This window comes from Neovison vison, chromosome 5 (genome assembly GCF_020171115.1).
Source record: "Neovison vison isolate M4711 chromosome 5, ASM_NN_V1, whole genome shotgun sequence".
NCBI lineage: Eukaryota > Metazoa > Chordata > Mammalia > Carnivora > Mustelidae > Neogale > Neogale vison.
Genome location: NC_058095.1, coordinates 20,945,992 through 20,970,991, shown reverse-complemented (window position 1 = coordinate 20,970,991; position 25,000 = coordinate 20,945,992). Strand labels below are relative to the sequence as shown.

The 25,000-nt window shown below is 45.3% G+C and overlaps 3 protein-coding genes across 3 annotated transcripts; all 3 read right to left on the bottom strand.

The window, feature by feature from the left end:
* Positions 1 to 689: 689 nt before the first annotated feature.
* Positions 690 to 1,724, bottom strand: KRTAP29-1 (keratin associated like protein 29-1). The gene has a single exon (XM_044250225.1). It carries the CDS (start codon positions 1,722 to 1,724, stop codon positions 690 to 692), a length of 1,035 nt encoding a protein of 344 aa, XP_044106160.1.
* A 4,382-nt stretch (positions 1,725 to 6,106) lies between these two features.
* On the bottom strand, positions 6,107 to 7,777 carry LOC122907323 (keratin-associated protein 16-1). The gene is made up of 2 exons (XM_044250224.1): positions 7,543 to 7,777; positions 6,107 to 7,431 (listed from the first exon to the last, which is right to left on the bottom strand). Exons 1-2 carry the CDS (start codon positions 7,775 to 7,777, stop codon positions 6,107 to 6,109), a joined length of 1,560 nt encoding a protein of 519 aa, XP_044106159.1.
* Positions 7,778 to 13,670: 5,893 nt separating this feature from the next.
* On the bottom strand, positions 13,671 to 14,000 carry LOC122907607 (keratin-associated protein 17-1). Its single transcript, XM_044250420.1, has one exon. The coding sequence runs from the start codon at positions 13,998 to 14,000 to the stop codon at positions 13,671 to 13,673; it is 330 nt and encodes a 109-aa protein (XP_044106355.1).
* Between the last annotated feature and the right edge of the window lie 11,000 nt (positions 14,001 to 25,000).

Here is a 25,000-nt window from a genome sequence, read left to right as displayed (position 1 = left end):
TGGCTTCCCTAGACCATTTCAGTCTTTGGCTTCCCAAGCCTGTTCACTGGAAGATTGGAAGCCAGGGGATTGTTTGTCCTTCCTCCCTTCCAACTTGAGCAGCTGTAATTGCAGACACCGACCACCCTTTCAGACTAAAGCAAATCCACTAATTTAGAGGGCCTGAGGTCATGTGTCCAAATGTGACACATGTAGGGGTATATTGAAGGGAATGAAAACATTCTGAAAGTTTTGTTCAATCACTCACATTTTTATTAGCAGTTGGCATCAAAGGAGTCTTTTTAAAGACTGGACAACACCAAAAAAAGAAAGAAAGAAAGAAAGAAAGAGAGGAAAGGAAAGGAAGGAAGGAAGGAAAAAGAAAAGAAAGAAAAACACACAATGCTGATGTGAAATGAACTGACAACATGAGGAAATGCAAGTTGTAGTGAGGACCAGGCTTACAGAAATGTCCTCCTTGATGAAGAAAGATTTCTTAGTGGCTGTACAAATTTCCTCATCGGCACCTGGTGAGAATGTGGGGCTGGACTCAAAATGAGGTTAGCACACAGATAGAATTTGCCCTCAGCCAGAAGAGAGCACCATGGGGTGGCAATGCACTTGCAGATAGTGGCAGACCTCAGAGTAGATGGGAAGGGTCCTGCATCAGTGAAGTCTTGCCTTACTGAAGCTGGATTCGTGACTGGTGGTCAGGAAGTTGGCGAGCAGGTGTTGGTTTTGCAGAGACTTGGGGAAGTTGGCTGAAAGCAATTGCAGCCACCGCTGGATGATTTGCCTAAACCTGTCACACAGCAAGCTGGTTGGCAGGAAGGAGATTTGCAGCCACCTTGGTTGCAAGAAGTGGATCCATCACAAGGTGGTTGGCTGGAAAGCACAGTGCCACAGGAAACTCGTTTACAAGGGTTGTTTGCAGAACACAGGAGCTGGCAGTTAGCCACTGGCTGACAGATGAAGGATATAGAAGACATTGGTTGGCAGTGAAGTGGCTGGCAAGGTGAGGACACACAGCATGTAGGATTGCAAGAACTTAACACACAAGTTGATGGCTGGCAGGGAACAGGCATGCAGGGAACCAACTGGCAAGTCTTGAGAATGTAGCAGATGGGTTGGTAATAAGTTGATTTGCAGAGCTGATCTTCGTCATTAATGGGTTGACAAGAACCTGCCTGGCAGCAAGTTGGCTGGCATGGATTAGCTGCACGGATGGTTGGTGGGCAAGAATTTTCAATACAGGAAGTTACCTCAGAGCAGGATGGCTGGCCGGACACAGTGTCACAGCAGACCGATTGGCCACAAGCTGACTGACATGATCTGGACACAAAGACAGGTTCTTGGCAGGAGCTTTGCTGGTCAAGGCTGCCTTCATTGCAATTTGCCTGACAACTGGTAGATTCCGTGCAGGAGGGTTGGCATGAGCTAACCAGGCAAGAAGACTGACCAGTTCCAGATTCATAGCCGGCTGTGCAGGAGCAAATGGGTTGGCAGACAAAACCAACGCAAGAAGTTGCTGGAAGGCAGGTAGGTTGGCAAGAAGCAGGTTCACAGACACTTGGGGTACTGCTGGATGGCTGAAATTTTTCTTGGCATGTGACCAGTTGCCACGTTCTGCTCCGGCAGGAACTAGGCAAGCAAATACCATTTCGGAAGCCACCACCATTTGAGCACATGAAAGTGGGCACAACTGGAATGGCCATGGTGGTTCCGGGACAACAGCTGTCCCCCATGGCACTGGTGTTAACCTTGCTAGGAAGTTGCAAACTCGGTATACCTGAGTGCGAAAGACATCTAATACATGGGGGCTTTTATAGTCCTTCACTAAGGGTGTTGGTACAACTTAGAGCATCTTTCCTTGTTATTGTTTCTACTCATTTGCCTACAAACATATGATTAGCAGGCTTCATGAGCCTGGATAGATATTGTCTCCACTTTAAAAACTTGTCAGTTGAGTTGAGAGTTCTCTTTGCTGAGTTTGGATTCCTTGATGGTTCCTGCTCTGGGATGAGCTGTCTCTTTTACAGGTTGTTCTCCAGCTGCCCTGAAGCAGGCCTTTCTCTGAACTAACCTCTCATCAGGAGGCCTCAGCCCAGCCAAAGCAGCCTGTTCTTCCTCCAGGAATGCAGTTCTGCACCATTTAGATGATCAGGAAATGAAGCCTTGACCCAGTTGAAAGAGGGTGATGTACGAGATGGTGAATAGAAAACCAGGCAGTGCATCCCAAGGGCACTTCAATATCTCCACTTCTAAGAACCTTCTTTCCCATTTAGTTTTCCTGAAACTCAGTTTTATTAATACCACTAAAAATAACAGCAGCAGCAGTAGTAGGAAAGGTTTCCATTCCATTTATAGCATACTTACTATATACCAAGTCATTGACTTCATTTTTCATTGAATCTTGCAATGACCTTAAGTAGAAGGTATGATTCTCACTACTATGTTAGAGGTATAGCAAAACCAACTCAAAGAGTTTAAATCCTGTTCCCAAAATTTTGCAAGCAATAAAATGTTGAAATAAGGTCCAAACCTAGTTTGGGCTGACCCCAAAACCTCTGGTCTTAATCACCTGTTAGACCTCCTAACTTTGGAGTGGAAGAAAAAGACTATAACCCAGTGATTGAAGACTGACATTTGTATAGCAGTATGCTGACTCTTGGGCAGGTGTCCCAGGCCCTATGCTAGAGGCCATTCATCCAGTCCAGTAACTAGATTAAACCAGTATGAGTTCTTACCTCTACTTATCCATACACCCAAAGACAATCTTTTAATCTGGAAATTTTAATAACTACAAAAGATTTTACCAAGGATTAAATCATATTATGGAGTTCACAACATATAAATTCTATAAATATAAAACTACAACAACCAATAGCTATATTAGGACATCACTACAAAATAATTTTAGTGTTAAATCACCCCCTTCCAAGAGGGACTTATGAGGCATTGGTTGTCCTAACTCTTCCCCTCTTTCTCTAGGCTCACCCTGGCTCTGTGTCACCAGCCATCTTCAGCATCCCACACTGGTCCATGTTCACACCAGAGATTCACAACAGAATAGAAAGATCATGGCCTTGGGATCCCAATAGAGCTAGTACCATTTTCTGGCTACTAACTCAGTCTGTGGGATGTGTTAGTTCATTACCCAAGTATGATTTGATGGATGTGTTAATTAGATGGGAGGAATCTTTTCATGATACATTATGTATATGAAATCCTCATTGTGTACACTTCAAGTACCTTACAGTTTTGTCAATGACGCCTCAATAAAGATGAAAAAAAGAAGGACATCTTTCATTTTACTGTGTCTCAAGGCACTAAAGACATCTGGTATACCACCAAGGACTGTTGTGATCACATCAAGAATCATGATGCATAAAAACCACAAACTTTTGAAAGAACCCTATGTTCTGCATGTTATACATATTTAACTGGTATGTTACTTTTGTATGTTTCTCACTCCCTGTGGCTATCCTGAATTCTGTGTTTAACATTACCTTGTGAATATATGTTAGGTATACATTTGTGTGTGTGTGCATATGTGTACATGTGTGTATACTCCTACATATGTATATGCATGTATGTATGAGTGTTGTTTTTGAGGTTTAAACATATATGTGGTCTTGAGACTTGTTTGTATCACCTCTATTCTGGTCAGGTTCACCCTTGTTTTGCATGGCTATTGTCCAGTTGTAGGGGTTTTTTGGCAGGGGGGGGTGTTGGGTTTTTTAAAAATTTATTTATTTTTCAGAGGTAGAGAGCACAAGCACGTGTAGCAGCAGGCAGTGGAAGAAGCTGGCTCCATGCTGAGCAAGGAGCCCGATGCAGGACTCGATCCCGGGACCCTGAGATCATGATCTAAGCCAAAGGCAGATGCTTAACCGACTGCACCACCCAGGCATCCCTGTCCAGTTGTTTTCACTGCAGTATTGTATTTATTGTGTGACTACACCACAATTTTCTTGTCTCTGTTTTTGGGCCCTTGGATTGTTGCTCATATTCATCTGATAAAACAGAGGGAAAGAAATCTTACTTCACGGAATTGCTATGATTCACATGAATCACTATGACTGTGCTTGGGACAGAGATTTTTTTAAAGATTTTATTTGTTTATTTGACACACAGAGAGAGAAATTACAAGTAGGCAGAGAAGCAAGCAGAGAGTGAGAGGGAAGCGGCTCCCCACTGAGCAGAGAGCCCGATGCAGGACTTGATCCCAGGACCCTGAGATCATGACCTGAGCCGAAGGCAGAGACTTAACCCACTGAGCCACCCAGGAGCCAGGACAGAGATTTAAAACCCTGGCCAACTCCCCTGGACTCTGTAAGGAGATAGAGACAAATCTCAATGGCCTGATGAGACAGTAATCCTGACACCAATGTACTGATTAAGCTCCACCTTTGAGTTTCTCCCTCTGCCACTGTATAACCCAGTGGTTCTCAAACAGGGTCAAGTTTGCCCCTTATCCCCAGGGATGTTTGTTAATGTCTGGAAACATTGTTGATCATCACACTCAGGGGATGCTCCCAGCATTTAGTTGGTAAAGGTCAGGAATTCTGCTTAATATCCTACAATGTGAAAGTGATGGTCTCCATGATAAAGAACTATTCAGCCCAAAATGTCAATAACACTGAAGCTGAGAAGCCCTAGTCCACCCTCACTGCACTTTGAGGCCTAGGGATAGCCATTTATGCCATCACAAAGCTACTACTTTGAAGAGACTCAGTCCTTAGGATTGGAAGGGAGTGTGAATGGAGTTTACACAAGGAGCGTGCCCTGCAGAGACTAGGAAAACATAAAGTCCAAGGCATTTTGCCCAGGCTGGGTATGTAGAAAGTCTGGGTGCAAGTTGGTTGGCAGAAGGCAGATGCAGAAGACCCTAGGTGGCAGCAGAGAGGTTGGCAGGAGGTAGATGGGTAGGAAATGGGCTCACAGCACAAGAAATCCAGGTTATCTGCCTTATTGTAAGGGTGCCCTCCCACTTGTTTTTATCCCACTGTGAACCCCAAAGCCATTGGCTTGCTCCCATTCTCCTTACTTCCAAGTCCATGTTCCTTCACTCAGTTCTCTAGACCAAGGACAGAGGGACATACCAAAACCAGGTGCTCTTCATGTCACTGCCCAGCATATGGCCCTGAAATGCCTTCATGTCAGCCCTGCACCAAACTAAAATGTCTCTGTCACACTTACAAGGCCTGACAAGGCAGGTCACTGTCTGCTTAGCTGACCTCAGAGCTCACCTGCCTCTAAGCACACCTCTGCCCAAGCCTCCCTAATGAATGGTATGCTCATAGCCCCATTCATTTCTATGTTTCCCCTACCTGGAAAACAGCCACCTTTCTGGTTTTGAACTGGTTAATTCTTATTTGTGCTGAAAGACTCAGCTTCAGTATCACACTCCCCAAGAACTCTTCCCTATATCTCCCCCTGCCTGCTGGGTTCAAACTGCCCTATGTTTGCCTCTCTCCAAGTACTTAACACAAGGCAATGAAGTAACTGTCTGTCTGCCTATCTGTCTCCCCCACCCCCATCCTGATAGTGAGCTCCCTGAGAACGAGGAGTGAGACATACGTCCTTTCGTTCCTACAGCCTAACACAGTCCCTGGCTAATGGCTGTCTAATAAAGCTTGTTGGATAGACCAATGAACGAAGTTGCTTTCAAAGGCAAACCAAGTTAGCTGATGAGAATATGACGTTAACAGGGCAATGAGAAAAGCGTGTCACTTCAACTTAGCCACTTTATTGGACAGTTAAATATCTTTTTCTCATGGAAGAAGTCCCCAAGGAACGTGAGCACACCCAGCAAGGAAGCACATGCATGAGCACAAAAGACTTAGTGCTGGGAAAGAGACTCAGGATGATGTGGTGAAGCAGCTCTTCTCAGTTTGATGGCAGCAGCAGGCAGGAACCCCGAATGACCCCCTCACCGGGTGCCCAGGTCACCTTCCTTTGGACCATTAGGAGACTGCCATTTCTGATGAGTTCTTCGAAGTGTAAGAAGATGGCGAGTGGTGGTGCAGAAAGCTTTTAAGTCATTGTGAGCTTTGGGGAGAGTAGTTAAGGTTTCTTTCTAGCTGGAGGTTTGCTTTGCAGGAATCGGTGGGGTGAGTCCAGATCAGTGGTCAGCAGGCTTGGCGGCAGGTGGCGAGGTGGCTACAGCCTCACTGGTGGTTGGGCTGGTGGGTTTGGCCTCACTGGGTTGGCAGGGACTGGCATTTGAGACTTCGGCCTTGCAGGACGTTGAGTCAGTGCAATCTGGTTGGCTAGAAGTAGATTTTTTGCAATCCCGTTTACAGGAGTCAGCACAAGGCAGACGGGAGGAGATTGGACGGTAAGAGAGAGAAGTGACATAGGCCGGACGGCGCAGGATGGAGTAGCATGGACGGTAGCAGGCAGGGCGATAGGAGAAGGATGTCACATACGGCTGCCTGTAAGTGATGGGTCCAGAGCAGATTGGGCGACAGAATGGGCGATAAGAAACCGGAGGGGTGCAAGGCGGTTTGCAAGAGCTGGGTATGTAAAAAGTCCGAGAGCAAGTTGGTTGGCAGATGGCAGAGGCAGAAGAGCCCGGGCGGCAGCAGAGAGGTTGGCAGGAGGTAGATGGGCAGGAAATAGGCTCAGGGCAGGTGGACCGGCAGCGCTTAACTATGTAGCAGTTAGATTGACATGGACTGGGTACACAGATACTTGCTGAACAAGGACTGGGTTCAGAGCAGATGGATTGGCAGATGCTGGAGATGCAACAAGAGGGCTCTTGGCAAGTGCTGGAGACACAAGGTGGCTCACAAGGGCTTGGAACACAGCAGATAGGGCGAAGACAGACGGGCTCACAGACCAGAGCCACACAGGGAGCTGGCTGGCAATTGCTGGGCTCTGAGCAAGATGGCTCACAAGGACTGGGGTCACAGCAGACAGCCTGGCAGCTATTAGCCACAGAGCAGACAGACGGACAGCAGCTAGGTGTGGGGCAGACTGGCTGACAGCAAGTGGGCTCACAGACCACTGGTTGGCAGGAGCTAGGCGCAGTGCAGACAGCTGAACAGCAGCTGGGCTCACAGATGACTGGCTGGCAACAGCTGGGTTTGCATATCATGGACTGGCAGGAAGCAGGTACACAGAGAACTGGCTGGCAGGAAGGGGCCTCAGAGCACACAGGTTGGCAGCAACTGCTCACTGAGCAAGAAGGCTCACAAATGGTGGCTTCACAGCACACAGGCTGGGCACAGCTGCTCACAGCACAGGCGGGCTCACAGATGGTGGCTTCACAACACACAGGCTGGGCACAGCTGCTCACAGCACAGGCGGGCTCACAGATGGTAGCTTCACAACACACAGGCTGGGCACAGCTGCTCACAGCACAGGCGGGCTCACAGATGGTGGCTTCACAACACACAGGTTGGGCACAGCTGCTCACAGCACAGGCGGGCTCACAGATGGTGGCTTCACAACACACAGGTTGGGCACAGCTGCTCACGGCACAGGCGGGCTCACAGATGGTAGCTTCACAACACACAGGTTGGGCACAGCTGCTCATGGCACAGGCAGGCTCACAGATGGTGGCTTCACAACACACAGGTTGGGCACAGCTGCTAACAGAACAAGAGGGCTGACAGCACTGTGGGCCACAGCTAGATGATCCGCAGCTACCTTCACAAGTCACCAGTTGCCATGTCTGGCTCCGGCAGGAACTGGGCAAGCAGACAGGCCCTCCACAGCTCACTTCAGTGGAGCAGAGAGAGATGCCTGGCACGGACGGGCATTTCCTAGAACAGCAGTTTCCAGACATGGTGGAGGTGCCTCTGCTCCCTTGTGAGTGCTGAGAGGGGTACTGCCTGACTGGAACAGCTCTCTGAGGCCCTCACTTTTATACCCCCCCCACTGACATGTGCTGTTTGGAACCTCTGCATCTTTTCCTCATTGCTGTTTGAGCAGTTTTCAGAGGAACATCTTATTATATCAAGGCTTGTTGATCTGGAAGTTGTTTATCTACCCATCAAGAAGCGTTTGTTTATTGACTTGCTAAATTTGGAATCCTTGGAGCAACAAGTCATCTTCGAATAAGCATCATTGCCTTCAAACTGGATTATCTGTGTTTCTGAGCATCATGAGCAGAAAGGAACTTATAATTTATCCATCTTCTAGTCTTCTGCACCAGGTTCTCTAAGGGACACAGATGTGCCTACATGAATAGGACCCACTCACCCATTCCCACAGGTCTCACTCTCTGGTGGGCAGACACGCATTCAGGTAAACCCATTGCAATGATATGGTAAAGTCAACAATAGACATAAAGGGCTTAATAGAGGGGAGCAGTGGTGAGCTCTGTGGGAGAGGGGCTGTCTGGGCTGGATTTTAAATGACTGCATTTTACAGTAATAGTCTTTTTTTTAAAGATTTTATTTATTTATTTGACAGAGAGATCACAAGTAGGCAGAGAGGCAGACAAGAGAGAGGGGGAAAGCAGGCTCCCCGCTGAGCAGAGAGCCCGATGCGGGGCTCAATCCCAGAAGTCTGAGATCATGACCTGAGCCGAAGGCAGAGGCTTAACCCACTGAGCCATCCAGGTGCCCCCACAGCAATAGCCTTATTTAAAACCATCAGCAATCCTTTGAAATAGGAATTCATCTCCCCCTCCCCGCCATTATAGGTAAAGAATAGGAAAGAAAAGATCGGAATCAGAAAGTTTAAGCCACTTGCTAACAACCCCACCCAACTTGCCCCCTAATCTAGACTGCCCTCCTTCCTCCTCACCATTCTGTCTAGACTGACTTTCTTATCAAGGACTTTATCAAAAAAAGACTTTATCAAAGCCACATGTCATAGGCTCAGCCCACTGTGTTGTCCTCCATCCTATTCTATGAACAATCCTGCCCCAGACCACTGGTTCTACCTGTCCCTAGAAAGCACTTGACCCGGACTCTCAGCTTCTCCTCCTTATTTTCCTTCCATCCACCCACACCTCAAGCATTCAGTGGCCCTCAAGAATCCCTCTTGATTTTGGTGATTTTAATAGCTTTTGAAACAAAGACACCTCCAAGACCCAAAGGACAAAGAAGAAAGACAAGAGATTTTTTGCAAAAACTTTGTGATCAAAAGCAAAGAACACAAATGCTTTATCAAAGCATGTCAATGCTACAGACATGAGATGAAAAATGTACCCTAGGTTTCTGAACACCAAGGCCTGACATCCTTGCTCAGTAAAGGGCTGCCTTCACTATGTGCTTTCAACATCAATGCAAATGCAGTTCTCTAGAAAAGCTGAACCATTGTGCCATCTATTCATCATCTCCGCCTTCATTCATTAATTTATGCAATCACTCACTCAATTTCTCTTTCAATCATTCATTCAATTCAACCATCATTTGGTTCTGTGCAAGGGTTATAAAAAGAATGAGCCACAATTCCTGTCTCAAGGAGTCCAAGTTTCGGAGAGAAATAGACCCATCCATAGGCAATTATGGTACAGTATATGTACAAGTGCTATGACAGATGGATGCCTGGGGTCCTATGGATGGACCCAAGGGAAACACCAACATGGTTTTTTAGGAAATTAAGAAAGTATTCTCAAAAGCATGATAATTGGGGAGCAGTAAATGGTTCCATAGCCAGGACGAAAGATACAAGGGACAGGAAGGAATAGCAATGGGACTTGAAGGATACTGGGTACTCAATCATGAAAGGCCTTGTGGACCATGGTAAGTAGTTAGATTTTACACTGACACCTGGGTGTTTTAAACAGGGGAGTGACTTGGCCATGTTTGCCCTTTGGAAAGACCTCCCTGGCTACGGTGCAGAGATAGGAGAAGGAGGGCAAATCTGGAACCAGGGAGACCATTAGGTGTCTGGGGCAATGACTCAAAATCTTCATAGTGACAACCTGAACTGGGCAGTGCCTTGGGCCTGGAGCAATATGAGAGGTTGTAAAGAGCCAGAATCAATAGAGCTAGTGGTTGAAAGTGGAAGATTAGGAACAAGTAGTGAAATCCTTGAGGTGTAGCTCTCAAGACAGTTGGAAAAGAAGACTTTTAGACAACTTTGCAGAGGGCAAAGCAGAGGAGCCCCCAAGATCCTGATCCCCACCTTTCCAGTTCTTCGCCATGCACTTTTTCTTCTGCAGCTAAGCCAGCAATGAAATTCACATGGAGAGGGCCTTCCTCCCACTAGTCCCTTATAAACTCTGTCAGCTGAGAAATTCAACATGGCGTCATCTGTTATGCTGGAATGTCATCTCAAAGAATCTTTCCCTGCTACATGGAATAAACATATGTCCACTCAAAAATTTATACATGAATGTTCATAGTAGCTTTCTTCATAATAGCCAAAAACTGGAGACGACCCAAATTTCCATTAGTAGATGAATATTTTTTCATGAACTTTATTCATACAATGTAATATTATTTATCAAAAAGGGATGAACTGTTGATATCTGACACAAGGATGAATATAAACAATGTTATCCTAAGTGGAAAAGAGACTGCACCGAATGATTTCATTTACATGAGATTCTAGAAATGGTGAAATATAGTGATATAAAGATCAATGGTTGTCTGAGGCTGGGATCAGAGGTGGGGAGGATTGCCTGCAAATGGGGCACTGGAGAATTTGAGGAATGATGGCAAGTTCTATATCTTGAGTGTTGTGGTGGTTACTTAAGTATATACAATTGTCAAATCTCATCAAACTGTCCCTTACAATTGTGTGTACTTTATTATATACAAAGTATACCCCAATAAAGTTGGCTTATAAAAAAACAAATATTTCAAAGGCAAAAAGAAAAACTGGTATAATCCCAGTTTTATTTGTAAATATGCTTAGAAAGGAGTCTGGAAACACCTATGTCAGTAATAGACGCTGAAGCTGATGTTGAGAATCCAGGTGGCTGTTATTCCTTCTTCGTATTTTTTCTGTATTTTTCCCTATTTATTTATTTATTTATTTGCAACTCTTTCTTTTAAATTTTTTTTAATTTCTTTTCAGTGTAACAGTATTTCTTGTTTTTACATCACACCCAGTGCTGCATGCAATCCATGCCTTCTCCAATACCCACCACCTGGTTCCCCCAACCTCCCACCCCCCGCTCCTTCAAACCCCTCAGATTGTTTTTCAGAGTCCATAGTCTCTCATGGTTCACCTCCCCTTCCAATTTTTCTGAATTTTTTCCGTGTTTTTAGAGGTTATTGCCATGCTTATAATAAAAAATACACTTTTGGGGCGCCTGGGCAGCTCAGTGGGTTAAGCCTCTGCCTTCGGCTCAGGTCATGGTCTCAGGGTCCTGGGATCAAGCCTGCTTCCCCCCTCTCTCTGCCTGCCTCTCTGCCTACTTGTGATCTCTGTCAAATAAATAAATTTTTAAAAAAATACATTTGGGGGGCACCTGGATGGCTCAGTGGGCTAAAGCCTCTGCCTTTGGCTCAGGTCAGGATCTCAGGGTCCTGGGATTGAGCCCCACATCAGACTTTCTGCTCAGCAGAGAGCCTGTTTCCCCTTCCCCCTCTGCCTGCTTGTGATCTCTCTCTGTGTCAAATAAATAAATAAAATCTTTTAAAAAAATACATTTTTGCTTGTTTGTTGAATGAAACATTGCTTTGCAGGAATGAAAAACAAATATTGTTCTCCCAAGGCAAGAGCAAAATAAATTTTATTCCACATGTTGCTTAAGATCACGTTCAGCCAGGGGCGCCTGGGTGGCTCAGTGGGTTAAAGCCTCTGCCTTCAGCTCAGGTCATGGTCTCGGACTCCTGGGACCAAGCCCCGCGTCGGGCTCTCTGCTCAGTGGGGAGCCTGCTTCCCTCTCACTCTCTGCCTGCCTCTCTGCCTACTTGTGATCTCTGTCAAATAAATAAATAAACTCTTTTTTTAAAAATCATGTTCAGCAAGAAGTTGAATCAACTATCCTGAATTTTCACCTTCTAGCCGGACTCACACACACCTGGTTTAGGCCCCACCTGGCAGATGAACACTCACCTCTCTCAGCCCTGGGACCCAAAGAGAAGAAATACAGCTGGTTTCAGGACAAGAAAACCTAACCCAGAAGAAGGAGACTTTGCCAAAGCATTTGGCTAGAAGAAAAAACTAGAACTCCCATAACATCCATAAGCACTGTGTTCACCAATTTCTGCCAGAGGAACCTCTTCCATTCCAAATCAAGCTTGTTTTACCAAAGCCTCTTCCCAACTTGGCCAGAAAGTTCTGACCAAACCTGGAGCCCTCCTGCAGAACTATTCTAGGAGAGCTATACTGCTGAAGAAAGCCATGCCCCTTACTCAAAATTAAATCTTGGGGTGCCTGGGTGGCTCAGTGGGTTAAGCCACTGCCTTTGGCTCAGTTCATGATCTCAGGGTCCTGGGATCGAGTCCCGCATCAGGCTCTCTGCTCAGCAGGGAGCCTGCTTCCTCCTCTCTCTCTGCCTGCCTCTCTGCCTACTTGTGATCTCTCTCTCTCTCTGTCAAATAAATAAATAAATAAATAAAAGATTAAATCTTGGCCAGCCTCGGCATTTTCCCATTTACTTCATTTTAAAAATACAGGTTCCCAAGGCAGCCACACTGGAGCTAATGGATAAGATCTCTAGGGTCGCCTGGGTGGCTGAGTGGGTTAAGCCTCTGCCTTCCGCTCAGGTCATGATACCAGAGTTCTGGGATCGAGCCCCACATCCGGCTCTCTGCTCAGCAGGGAGCCTGCTTCCCTCACCCCCTGCCTGCCTCTTTGCCTACATGTGATCTCTGTCAAATAAGTAAATAAAATCTTTTTTTAAAAAAATCTCTAATGGGGCGCCTGGGTGGCTCAGTGGGTTAAGCCGCTGCCTTTGGCTCAGGTCATGATCTCAGGGTCCTGGGATCGAGTCCCGCATCGGGCTCTCTGCTCAGCAGGGGGCCTGCTTCCCTCTCTCTCTCTCTGCCTGCCTCTCTACTTGTGATCTCTCTCTGTGTCAAATACATAAATAAATAATCTTAAATTTAAAAAAAAATTAAATCTCTAATGGTGAAGCTTAAGAATCTGTATTTTTAAAACCTCCCCAAGTGAATCTCATACAAACCATGGAAGCTTTAGTCTACATCTGGGCTTCTTATTTAAAACAAAATTGTCAAGCTACAGCCCTGAGGGTGGGCTTCAGAATCTCCCTTTTACCTGGCCCCCAGGTGACTCCGATGCAAGGGGACTCTGGTCCACAAAGCACATTTCAAAAACCCAATTGTGGATGCCAGAGTAAAATTTCCTGGGCCAGTGCCCAAGAGGGAGCTAAGGAAGAGGCGGGAGAACTAATTTGGTTATGCCAGCAAGCTCGAATTTATTAAGAAGTTAACAAAGAGAAATTTTTGCACTCCAAAGCAGCAGAAAGCTGAGGAGAAGGGTCAGTCCCAAAGCCACCTTGAGTAAGAGGATGCCTTCCAGTGACAAGACATTTAAGTCCATGAAAATAAAGCCATGGGGAGTCACCCTGCGAGCTTCGGGGATCACTTTGGATGGGACCCAGTTTCCATTTTCTCACCAGCATATGGCTCTTACTCTCAGGACCTTGAAACACCAGGGCAGGCATTGGAGAACAAGCCCTCGTCTACAAATAACACGGAGGCAGGACGCTGTCTTGGGAGCCAGGAATGTCCTGGAGACAAGGAGTCTCTCCACCTGCCGCAGGTGGAGGCTTTGCTAGGGCAGCTCCGCGGAGGGGGCAGAGGGCTTCACTTCGTCTCGCAAACAGGTGTAGGCTGGCAGCAGACAGGACCACAGCACCCCGACGAACCGCAGCAGCCGGACCCACAGCAGCCGCTCCCACAGCCCCCGCAGCCGGAGCCGCAGCCGGAGCCACAGCAGCCACTCCCGCAGCAGCCACTCCCGCAGCCTCCGCAGCCAGAGCCTCCGCAGCCAGAGCCCCCGCAGCCGCAGCAGGGACCACAGCAGCCGCAGCAGGAACCACAGCAGCCACAGCAGGCGGGCTGGCAGCAGCACACTTCACAGCAGTCTTGGTCTTGAGGGCAGCAGGTGAAGCAGTCCCCTGGGCAGCACCCCATGGTCCCGACGGGTCAGGTGGCAGGTCAGGAGCGCGGCCGGAGTTCCCCACGTCTGACGGTGGCCGGTGGCCAGCAGCTTTTATAGCCCCTCACCCGAGGGTGTTGGCACAGGGCACAGGATGTTTCCTTTGTTATTATTTATGCCAGTTTCCATAAGAACGTTTCATTAGCTGCCTGTTTATTTTCCAGCTCTGAGTACCTCAACTCATAAAAAAGCCCCACTCGTCCCAACTGCTATTTGTCCAGAGGGTAAAAATACATCTTCGGAAAGACCTGTCATCACGGCCAAACACCAGCCAGCCATCATTAGTCCAGGTTAGAGAGAGCCATGGACTCTGGCTCTGGAATGGGTGCTCCCCTTCCTCATCTCCTCTGGTGGCAAGTGGGCAGCCCAGCCCTCTCATCATGAATGATCATTCTGGAAAATCAGAATAGTAAAAGCTGGATGTCCTGTGCCTCCCGCAGCAGGCAGAGACTGCAATACAAGGTCTGGTCCCGTGGCTCCTCCCAGGCGGCAATGGCATCCTCGTGCCAGCCCATGTGAGCGAGGCAAACATTTGTGACTGTGTGTGGTATGTGGAGTGTGCCACACAATTGTTTGGGCTTGGTCAGTGAGCATCAGTCATGATTAATAACTGCCTTGTGAAAAGGAAAGAGACTCATCATAAAACTGCAAGAGGTGGGAGCCACGTTCTCCCTGGACCTCCTGGTGAACTGAACACTCACACTCCTGTCTAAGTGGGCAGGAAAAGCAGTGGTCAGAACCCTTTCTTTGATGGAAAGAGATGGAGGGGGGGTGTCAGGGGGAATGAGGGGAAGGAAGGGAAAGAAAAAAGGAAGAACAATCATTGACTATTCGAAACAACACATTAAAATGGGAATGTTGTGTCCTTTTTTTAAGAGCTCCAACTTTACAGACCATCTGGCACAATGAGGGACTAGGAGACAACCAGAGTACCATCCCAGGGGAAAAAAAATACGTTTGGAAAGAGGCGAGAATCCACAGAGGATTCAGGTCCATGTGTAAATTCTGAGATGGGTCAAAATTCTTATCCCTCTGTCAGGTTTGGTACCTTGTCATACTCTTGGAATGGTAATGGCAATCCTGGAGACGAGGGCTCGGGCTTTGGAAGGAAGCACCCGGAGAAGGGGGTGCAGTGGGAGGTGGGGATGTGGAGGTGGCAGTGGGAGTGGAGATCTGGATCAGAAGACACCGCCCTTCTGTTTTAATTTGCATTTTCTTTTTGGATGGGCCCGGAGGTACGGACTGAGAAGGGTGGAGACAGATGATGGATTGCTTGGATCCCCCGATAGGATGCTCAGTACTTTATGGGACGTGAAGAATTTTCACATTGAAGAAAATTTCACAGAGGGAAATTTTTCACATTGAAGAAATATAGAACTGGGAGGAAGAGATCATGCGGTCCAGGGTCTCTACACCTGATTTTTACATTAGAATTGCCTGAGGCAGGGGCTTTTGAAACATCCAGAACCTCCCAATCTGTACCCCAGTCCTGTTAAATCAGAATATGTGTTCGTGGGAGCCTGAGAAACTATGTATTTTAAAGTTTCCCAGATGACTCAAATTCTCAGATAGATTATGAAACACTGATATAATTTAAAGCTACCATGACCATCACCCCCAAGCCTTTTTTTTTCTGCAGAAGTTGATATCAAGGCCCAGAGAGGACTAATGATAGAGTAGATTCATAGCCCAGATGTTGCTTCCATCACTCCACATCCCCTGATGGACACCTTTGGGTAAGTATAATACAGTGGTGTCCATGACAGACACATCCTTTTCATTCTTTTTTTTTTTTAAAGATTCAGCTATTCATGGTGAAAAAATAAGGAATACTGTTTTTCTGAAAATAAATAAATAAATTTAATTAAAAAAAGATTCAGCTATTCAGTTTAGAGAAAAAGAAAGAGTGCAGAGGGAGAAGGAGAGAATCTCAAGTAGACTCCCTCCCCCCACTGAGCATGGAGCCCAACACACAAGGCTCAATTTCAGGACCCTGAATTCATGACCTGAGCTAAAATCAAGAGCTGGATGCTTAATCGACTGAGCCCTCCCAGATGCCCCTCTTTCTTTGTAATGACAGGTGATGAGAAAGGCATCTAAAGGTGTGCAGTGTAAAGTTTTTCCTATTTCTGTGTCCACCAGGCAGTTCTTTCACCCACCTCCCCTCTGCTCCCAGTCTCACTTCACCCCTCTGCATCTAGATTTCCACAGCTGTGGAAATTATGATCATAATAATGTCAATCTCATAGACTGTTCTCAAGATTAAGTGAGTTATATAAAGCACTTAGAACACTTTATTGGCCACATTATTTGATAAACATTTGATATTATTTATATACAAGAAAAACATAGAGATATAGATATATTTTAGTCATTACATATGATAGCAGGTGTAGCATAATAAACACACTGGTTTTAACATTTTTTCCCTATTAACAAGGTATCTCAGAGCTCATTCCATATCGGTACCTTAAAAAGTTCTTCATACTGATGTATTATATTGATAATTTAATTAACCATTCCTCTGTCAAAAGATATGTGTTTCTAATATTTCCAATGTCTTGGTGTTACGAAATTTAATTTTAAATATTTTTCTATTAGGTAACTATGCACTTACACATAGCTTGCTACATCCCTCCCATAAACTATTGGAAAAGAAACTGCAGGGTCATTGAGTTTTTTCCTTTGTAATTTGAAGGGATATTGCCAAGTCACCCTTTACGTAGGTTGTAAGAATTACACTTCCATCAACAATATGTGAGAGGACCTGTCTCCTCAAACTACAGCAACAAAATGTATAATCAAAGTTTGTGATCTTGCCAATCTGATAGAAGAAAGATAGGATCTGACAATCATTTTAAATAGCATTTCTATTATTGTGAATGAGATTAAGCAATGTTTCATATGCTTAAATTCTATTTATGTTCCCTCTTCTCTAAATTTCTTTTTATAACCATTGTCCATTTTTCTGTTGGGTTGTTGGTCTTTTCACTTTGAGAAGAATGCTCTGTGAAATAGAAAATGAATGCTTGGTCTGTATGATGATTTATAAATATATTTTGTAGACTGTCATTAGCCTTTGATGATTTAATTAAGTAATAATAATAATAAAATAATGTTTACATTATGAATTTCATACCTGCTTATTGTGGAATTTCTGGAAAATACAAAAAATTAAAAGCAAGAAAATTAAAATCATCTATAACCTCACAATAAAAATATCCTGATAATATTCCCCTTTCCCTTTTTAGTGCTTTTTCTGAAGATTTGCATATAAATATTGATATGACTGCAGGCAGCTATATATACACAAATATACATATAAATATATATATAGATAAAGATATAGATATCAGGTACAAATTTCTAAGTCTATGTTCCAAGGCATGTTAAAAATACTTAACTATTTTTTTTCTAAGACTGTTTACGCCTATTTCCAAACTTCCTTCCATCTTATGGGGGAAGAAAAGTCAGTTCTGTATAAATTCAGAAATCATTCAGAATTCCTCCCTCCCCATCCTTGATCTGGAAATGGCATCTGAGTTTTCTGGGACTTGGACAATATCACAGCATTAAAGAAAGTGACAGTTGGTTCCTAGTGGGCATCCACTGAAAAGCACATGGTTCTCTCTTATTCTCTGCCACCAACCTCCTTCTGCTGGCACTAGCTGAGATATTTTTCTCCCCATTCCCCATAAATTCTTCATCCTTCCATCCTCCCTCCAGGAGGCCCAAGGGCCCCTCTCTCTGACCACCCATTGTCCTCTGGCATAGAAGTCTATTTTGAATTGCATATACTAAGCATTGTCTTAGCTCATTCTCTCTACTTTTCCACAGTAATAATCCTACCCTGGCAACAATGACTAGAGAAACATCCACTGATGCCCAAGTCGTGAGTAAAGAATAGCAGTGAAAGAAACTTCAGAATAAAGATAAGACAACTGGATACTCTAGAGTTTCATCCTGAAACCTCTATTTTTGCAAAATTGAAATCATACTGTGTAAGTTGATTTATACATCAAATATTGTGCTTCACCTAAGAAAATGCTCAGAAAGATATTGATTATTAAATATAATGAAAATCTGAGAAAAGATTGTATTTTCAAGTTATTGTAAGCCTTCCACATTACTGGATATCTAAGTGTTTCCAATTTTCCAATAAAAAGCAATTTTTTTATTTTTTATTTTTTATTTTCAGAAAAACAGTATTCATTATTTTTGTCACCACACCCAGTGCTCCATGCAAGCTGTGCCCTCTATAATACCCACCACCTGGTACTCCAACCTCCCACCCCCCCCCGCCACTTCAAACCCCTCAGATTGTTTTTCAGAGTCCATAGTCTCTCATGGTTCATCTCCCCTTCCAATTTACCCAAAAGCACATACCCTCCCCAATGTACATGACCCTGCCCCCCTTCCCCCAACCCCCCTCCCCCCAGCAACCCACAGTTTGTTTCGTGAGATTAAGAGTCACTTATGGTTTGTCTCCCTCCCTATCCCATCTTGTTTCATGGATTCTTCTCCTACCCACTTAAGCCCCCATGTTGCATCACCACTCCCTCATATCAGGGAGATCATATGATAGTTGTCTTTCTCCGCTTGACTTATTTCGCTAAGCATGATACGCTCTAGTTCCATCCATGTTGTCGCAAATGGCAAGATTTCGTTTCTTTTGATGGCTGCATAGTATTCCATTGTGTATATATACCACTTCTTCTTGATCCATTCATCTGTTGATGGACATCTAGGTTCTTTCCATAGTTTGGCTATTGTGGACATTGCTGCTATAAACATTCGGGTGCACGTGCCCCTTTGGATCACTACGTTTGTATCTTTAGGGTAAATTCCCAGTAGTGCAATTGCTGGGTCATAGGGCAGTTCTATTTTCAACATTTTGAGGAATCTCCATGCTGTTTTCCAGAGTGGTTGCACCAGCTTGCATTCCCACCAACAGTGTAGGAGGGTTCCCCTTTCTCCGCATCCTCGCCAGCATCTGTCATTTCCTGACTTGTTGATTTTAGCCATTCTGACTGGTGTGAGGTGATATCTCATTGTGGTTTTGATTTGTATTTCCCTGATGCCCAGTGATATGGAGCACTTTTTCATGTGTCTGTTGGCCATCTGGATGTCTTCTTGGCAGAAACGTCTGTTCATGTCCTCTGCCCATTTCTTGATTGGATTATTTGTTCTTTGGGTGTTGAGTTTGTTAAGTTCTTTATAGATTTTGGACACTAGTCCTTTATCTGATATGTCGTTTGCAAATATCTTCTCCCATTCTGTCAGTTGTCTTTTGGTTTTGTTAACTGTTTCCTTTGCTGTGCAAAAGCTTTTGATTTTGATGAAATCCCAAAAGTTCATTTTTGCCCTTGCTTCCCTTGCCTTTGGCGATGTTCCTAGGAAGATGTTGCTGCGGCTGAGGTCGAAGAGGTTGCTGCCTGTGTTCTCCTCAAGGATTTTGATGGATTCCTTTCTCACATTGAGGTCCTTAATCCATTTTGAATCTATTTTTGTGTGTGGTGTAAGGAAATGGTCCAATTTCATTTTTCTGCACGTGGCTGTCCAATTTTCCCAACACCATTTATTGAAGAGGCTGTCTTTTTTCCATTGGACATTCTTTCCTGCTTTGTCGAAGATTAGTTGACCATAGAGTTGAGGGTCTATTTCTGGGCTCTCTATTCTGTTCCATTGGTCTATGTGTCTGGTTTTGTGCCAGTACCATGCTGTCTTGATGATGACAGCTTTGTAATAAAGCTTGAAGTCCGGAATTGTGATGCCACCAACTTTGGCTTTGTTTTTCAATATCCCTTTGGCTATTCGAGGTCTTTTCTGGTTCCATATAAATTTTAAAATTATTTGTTCCATTTCTTTGAAAAAGATGGATGGTACTTTGATAGGAATTGCATTAAATGTGTAGATTGCTTTAGGTAGCATAGACATTTTCACAATATTTATTCTTCCAATCCAGGAGCATGGAACATTTTTCCATTTCTTTGTGTCTTCCTCAATTTCTTTCATGAGTACTTTATAGTTTTCTGAGTATAGATTCTGTGCCTCTTTGGTTAGGTTTATTCCTAGGTATCTTATGGTTTGGGGTGCAATTGTAAATGGGATTGACTCCTTAATTTCTCTTTCTTCTGTCTTGTTGTTGGTGTAGAGAAGTGCAACTGATTTCTGTGCATTGATCTTATATCCTGACACTTTACTGAATTCCTGTATAAGTTCTAGCAGTTTTGGAGTGGAGTCTTTTGGGTTTTCCACATAGAGTATCATATCATCTGCGAAGAGTGATAATTTGACTTCTTCTTTGCCGATTTGGATGCCTTTAATTTCCTTTTGTTGTCTGATTGCTGAGGCTAGGACTTCTAGTACTATGTTGAATAGCAGTGGTGATAATGGACATCCCTGCCGTGTTCCTGACCTTAGTGGAAAAGCTTTCAGTTTTTCTCCATTGAGAATGATATTTGCAGTGGGTTTTTCATAGATGGCTTTGATGATATTGAGGTATGTGCCCTCTATCCCTACACTTTGAAGGGTTTTGATCAGGAAGGGATGCTGTACTTTGTCAAATGCTTTTTCAGCATCTATTGAGAGTATCATATGGTTCTTGTTCTTTCTTTTATTGATGTGTTGTATCACATTGACTGATTTGCGGATGTTGAACCAACCTTGCAGCCCTGGAATAAATCCCACTTGGTCGTGGTGAATAATCCTTTTAATGTACTGTTGAATCCTATTGGCTAGTATTTTGGTGAGAATTTTTGCATCTGTGTTCATCAAGGATATTGGTCTATAGCTCTCTTTTTTGATGGGATCCTTGTCTGGTTTGGGGATCAAGGTGATGCTGTCGGCTTTGCTTTCAGGAGCTTTTGTTCCCTGAGCGCTTTCCGTAGAGTTCCGGAGGATGGGAATACAAATGGCGGCCTCCTGGTCTCCGGCCCAGAGGAGCCGAGAGCCCGGGGCCCCGCTCCCCTGTGCGCCCTCAGCGAACAGCTCCTAGTAACTCGCGTCTGCCTAACCTCCGGCCGCGCTCCGAGCTCACCGAGCTTGCGACCGGTTCAAGGCAACTCCAAGCTGCGAGCTTACTGTCGGCTCTGTCTCTGCAGCCGGCTTTCCCGTTCCAATATCCGCAAGCTCTGCGACACTCAGACACCCCTGATCCTTCTGTGACCCCGCGGGACCTGAGGTCACGCCAACCCCTCATGGGCTTCGCCCCGGTTTAGCCTCCGGAGCGATGTCCCTCAGCGGAACAGACTTTTAAAAGTCCTGATTTTGTGCTCCGTTGCTCCGCCGCTTGCCGGGAGCCGGCCCCTCCCCCCGCAGGCTATCTTCCCGTCGCTTTGGATTCACTTCTCCGCCAGTCCTACCTTTCAGAAAGTGGTTGTTTTTCTGTTTCTAGAATTGCTGTTCTTCTTCTCTTCGATCTGCCGATGGATTTGCAGGTGTTTGCAATCTTTAGATAAGCTCTCTAGCTGATCTCCTGCTAGCTGAAGTAGTCTCAGCCTGCTACTTCTCCGCCATCTTGACTCCTCCCCAATAAAAAGCAATTTTAATTTCCAATTAAAAGCAAAACACTGAGCCAAGATTCTTTGATGTGAATCTTTATGTATCTTTTTAATTAACTCTCTAAAGTAAATCCCTAGAAATAAAATTACTGGATCTTCAGAATGTTAATAATTTTAAAGCTATAAATTAATATCAAAAAATCATCTTCCAAAAGAGGAATCCTCTTACACTGTTGGTGGGAATGCAAGTTGGTGCAGCCACTTTGGAAAACAGTGTGGAGATTCCTTAAGAAATTAAAAATAGAGCTTCCCTATGACCCTGCAATTGCAGGTATTTACCCCACAGATACAGATATAGTGAAAAGAAGGACCATATGTTCATAGCAGCAATGGCCACAGTCGCCAAACTGTGGAAAGGACCAAGATGCCCTTCAACAGATGAATGGATAAGGAAGATGTGGTCCATATACACTATGGAGTATTATGCCTCCATCAGAAAGGACAAATACCCAACTTTTGTAGCAACATGGACAAGACTGGAAGAGATTATGCTGAGTGAAATAAGTCAAGCAGAGAGAGTCAATTATCATATGGTTTCACTTATTTGTGGAGCATAAGAAATAACACAGAGGACATGGGGAGATGGAGAGGAGAAGGTTGTTGAGGGAAATTGGAGGGGGAGATGGGCCATGAGAGACTATGGACTCTGAAAAACAATCTGAGGGTTTTGAAGGGGCAGAGGGTGGGAAGGTGGGTGAGCCTGTTGGTGGGTATTATGGAGGGCACGTATTGCATGGAGCACTGGGTGTGGTGCATAAACAATGAATTCTGGTACACTGAAAAGAAATTTTAAAAAATTAAAAATTAAAAAAAAACAAAAACAAAAAAAATCATCCTCCAAAAATATTGTTCCCATTTGCACCCATTTCACAGGTGCCTTCAACAATGTCAGTTAGTGTTCTTTTTAAAATCTCTTTGTCGGGGGGGACAAGATGGCGGGGTACTAGGAAGAGGCGTCTTTTCAGCTGGTACCCCAAAGTGAGCTGATTACCTACCAAAGAACTCTGATCACCCATGAAATCAGCCTGAGATCAGAATTATACACGTCTGGATCTCTACAGGGGCAGAAGACGCCAGTGAGCAGGTAAAGCGGAATGGAACAGCGGACTGATATCAGAAGATAAACAAAAGGGGGAGGGAGCCACCAGAGGCGACCGGTGCAAAAGTAATACCCCGATAAGAGTGAGAGTGCCCTGCGTCTGGGGACCAGCATTAACTTGGAGACTGGTTGAAAGCACTCCAAAAGAGCAAAGGATCGCGGGGTCAAATTGTGGGAATCGGGGCGGCTAGGGACAGGGGCTTAAGTCCCCGGTCCCAGACGGCCTCCCCGGCGCGGAGGCAGAGAGAGTGCAGCGGGGAAACCGGCTCCTGGTCCCTAAGCCGCCAGCGCGCCCCAGAGCGTGGGGGTTCCGGCTCCTGTGAGGGGATGGGAGCCGCGCCGGTCTGCAGAACGCGCGCTAGCCCTACCACAAAGCTTGAGATGCGCGCGCACGTCGCTCCAGCTCTCCTGGGTTTCTAAGGCCCGGGGGCGCTTCTTGATCCGGGCCATTGTTTCAAAGTCTAAGCTGCGCGCGCGCGAAACTCTTCCCCGGACAGAGGCGCGCAAAAGCCCAGCCTGCGGCTTACGGACCAGCGCCCCGTTCTCAGTGCCCCAGACGCGCACCCCGACCCACAGCTGCCTCTGAAAAGAGGTGCGCGCAAGCCGGGCACTCCCAGCCCCCGCCGGCGGCAAAATCTCAGTGTGTGATCGCTGCTTGGAACCTCTCTGGCGGTCAGGAGCTCCCAGAGAGCCGCCACTGCCTTGGCTTTGGGGACCAGCAAAAGATCCTGCGCCCCCAGGGTCTGTAACTTGGAACCTGCACTGCCAGCGTCCAAGGGGGAATTTATTCAGCTTCTGCACCCAGACTGAGGTTTCTCTCTGAGACGGAGATCAGGAAGTGTTCCAGGGTGCACCTTGACTGCACCAGAGTTGATACATCCAGCTACATCTGTTCAGTCTTCTCCCACCAAAATGACTAGGAGGAGGAATGCCCAACAGAAGAAAAATACAGAGGATGGACCTTCCGCAACAGAGCTAACGGCTATCAACATAGACAATATGTCGGAAAGAGAATTCAGGCTAACAATTATCCAGGCAATAGCTAGGTTGGAGAAAGCCATGGATGACCAAACAGAATTGATTAGGGCTGAACTGAAAGCGACCAGACAGGATGTTCACAATGTTAGGGCGGAGCTTAAAGCTACCAGGGAGGAGGTCCACAATGCTCTCAATGAGTTCCAATCCAATCTAAACTCTCTCAAAGCTAGGGTAACTGAGACAGAAGATAGAATTAGTGATCTGGAAGACAAACAGATAGAGAGAAAGGATCAGGAGGAAGCCTGGAACAAACAGCTTAGATCCCACGAAAGCAGAATTAGGGAAATAAGTGATGCCATGAAGCGTTCCAACGTCAGAATTATTGGAATTCCTGAAGGGGAGGAGAAAGAAAGAAGTCTAGAAGATGTCGTGGAACAAGTCCTTCATGAAAACTTTCCGAATCTCGCGAATGAAACCAGCGTTCATGTACTAGAGGCTGAACGGTCTCCACCCAAGATTATACACTCCAAAAAAACATCACGACACCTGATAGTCAAATTGAGAAATTATAATTGTAGGTATAATCTCTTGAAAGCTGCCAGGGCAAAGAGGCTCCTTACTTACAGAGGGAAGCCCATCAGAATAACGTCAGACCTGTCCACAGAGACCTGGCAAGCCAGAAGAGGCTGGCAAGATATATTCAGGGCACTAAATGAGAAGAACATGCAGCCAAGAATACTTTATCCAGCAAGACTGACATTCAAAATGGATGGAGAGATAAAGAGTTTCCAAGACCGGCAAGGCTTAAAAGACTATGCAACCACCAAGCCGATACTGCAGGAAATATTAAGGGGGGTGCTATAAAAGAGGAAAAATCCCAAGAATAGCATTGAACAGAAATATAGAGACAGTCTACAGAAAGAAAGACTTCAAAGGTAACTCGATGTCAATAAAAACGTATCTATCAATAATCACTCTCAATGTGAATGGCCTCAATGCACCCATAAAACGGCACAGGGTTGCAGATTGGATAAAACGACAGGACCCATCCATATGCTGTCTACAAGAGACCCATTTTGAACCTAAAGATACACGCAGACTGAAAGTGAAGGGGTGGAGAAGCATCTTTCATGCCAATGGGACTCAAAAGAAGGCTGGGGTAGCGATTCTCATATCAGATAAATTAGACTTCAAACTAAAGACTGTACTCAGAGATACAGAAGGACACTACATAATCCTTAAAGGGACTATCCACCAAGATGATCTAACAATTGTAAATATCTATGCTCCCAATATGGGAGCAGCCAATTACTTAAGAAAACTGTTAATCAAGATA

Bases quoted from the DNA above. Each gene is read 5' to 3' on its own strand.
- KRTAP29-1 (XM_044250225.1), bottom strand. From the start codon at position 1,724: ATGGGGGACAGCTGTTGTCCCGGAACCACCATGGCCATTCCAGTTGTG.
- LOC122907323 (XM_044250224.1), bottom strand. From the start codon at position 7,777: ATGTCTGGAAACTGCTGTTCTAGGAAATGCCCGTCCGTGCCAGGCATC. The intron at 7,432-7,542 runs GTGAGCCTGCCT...TGTGTTGTGAAG, and splicing joins GTGTTGTGAAGCCACCATCT to CCACCATCTGTGAGCCCGCC.
- LOC122907607 (XM_044250420.1), bottom strand. From the start codon at position 14,000: ATGGGGTGCTGCCCAGGGGACTGCTTCACCTGCTGCCCTCAAGACCAA.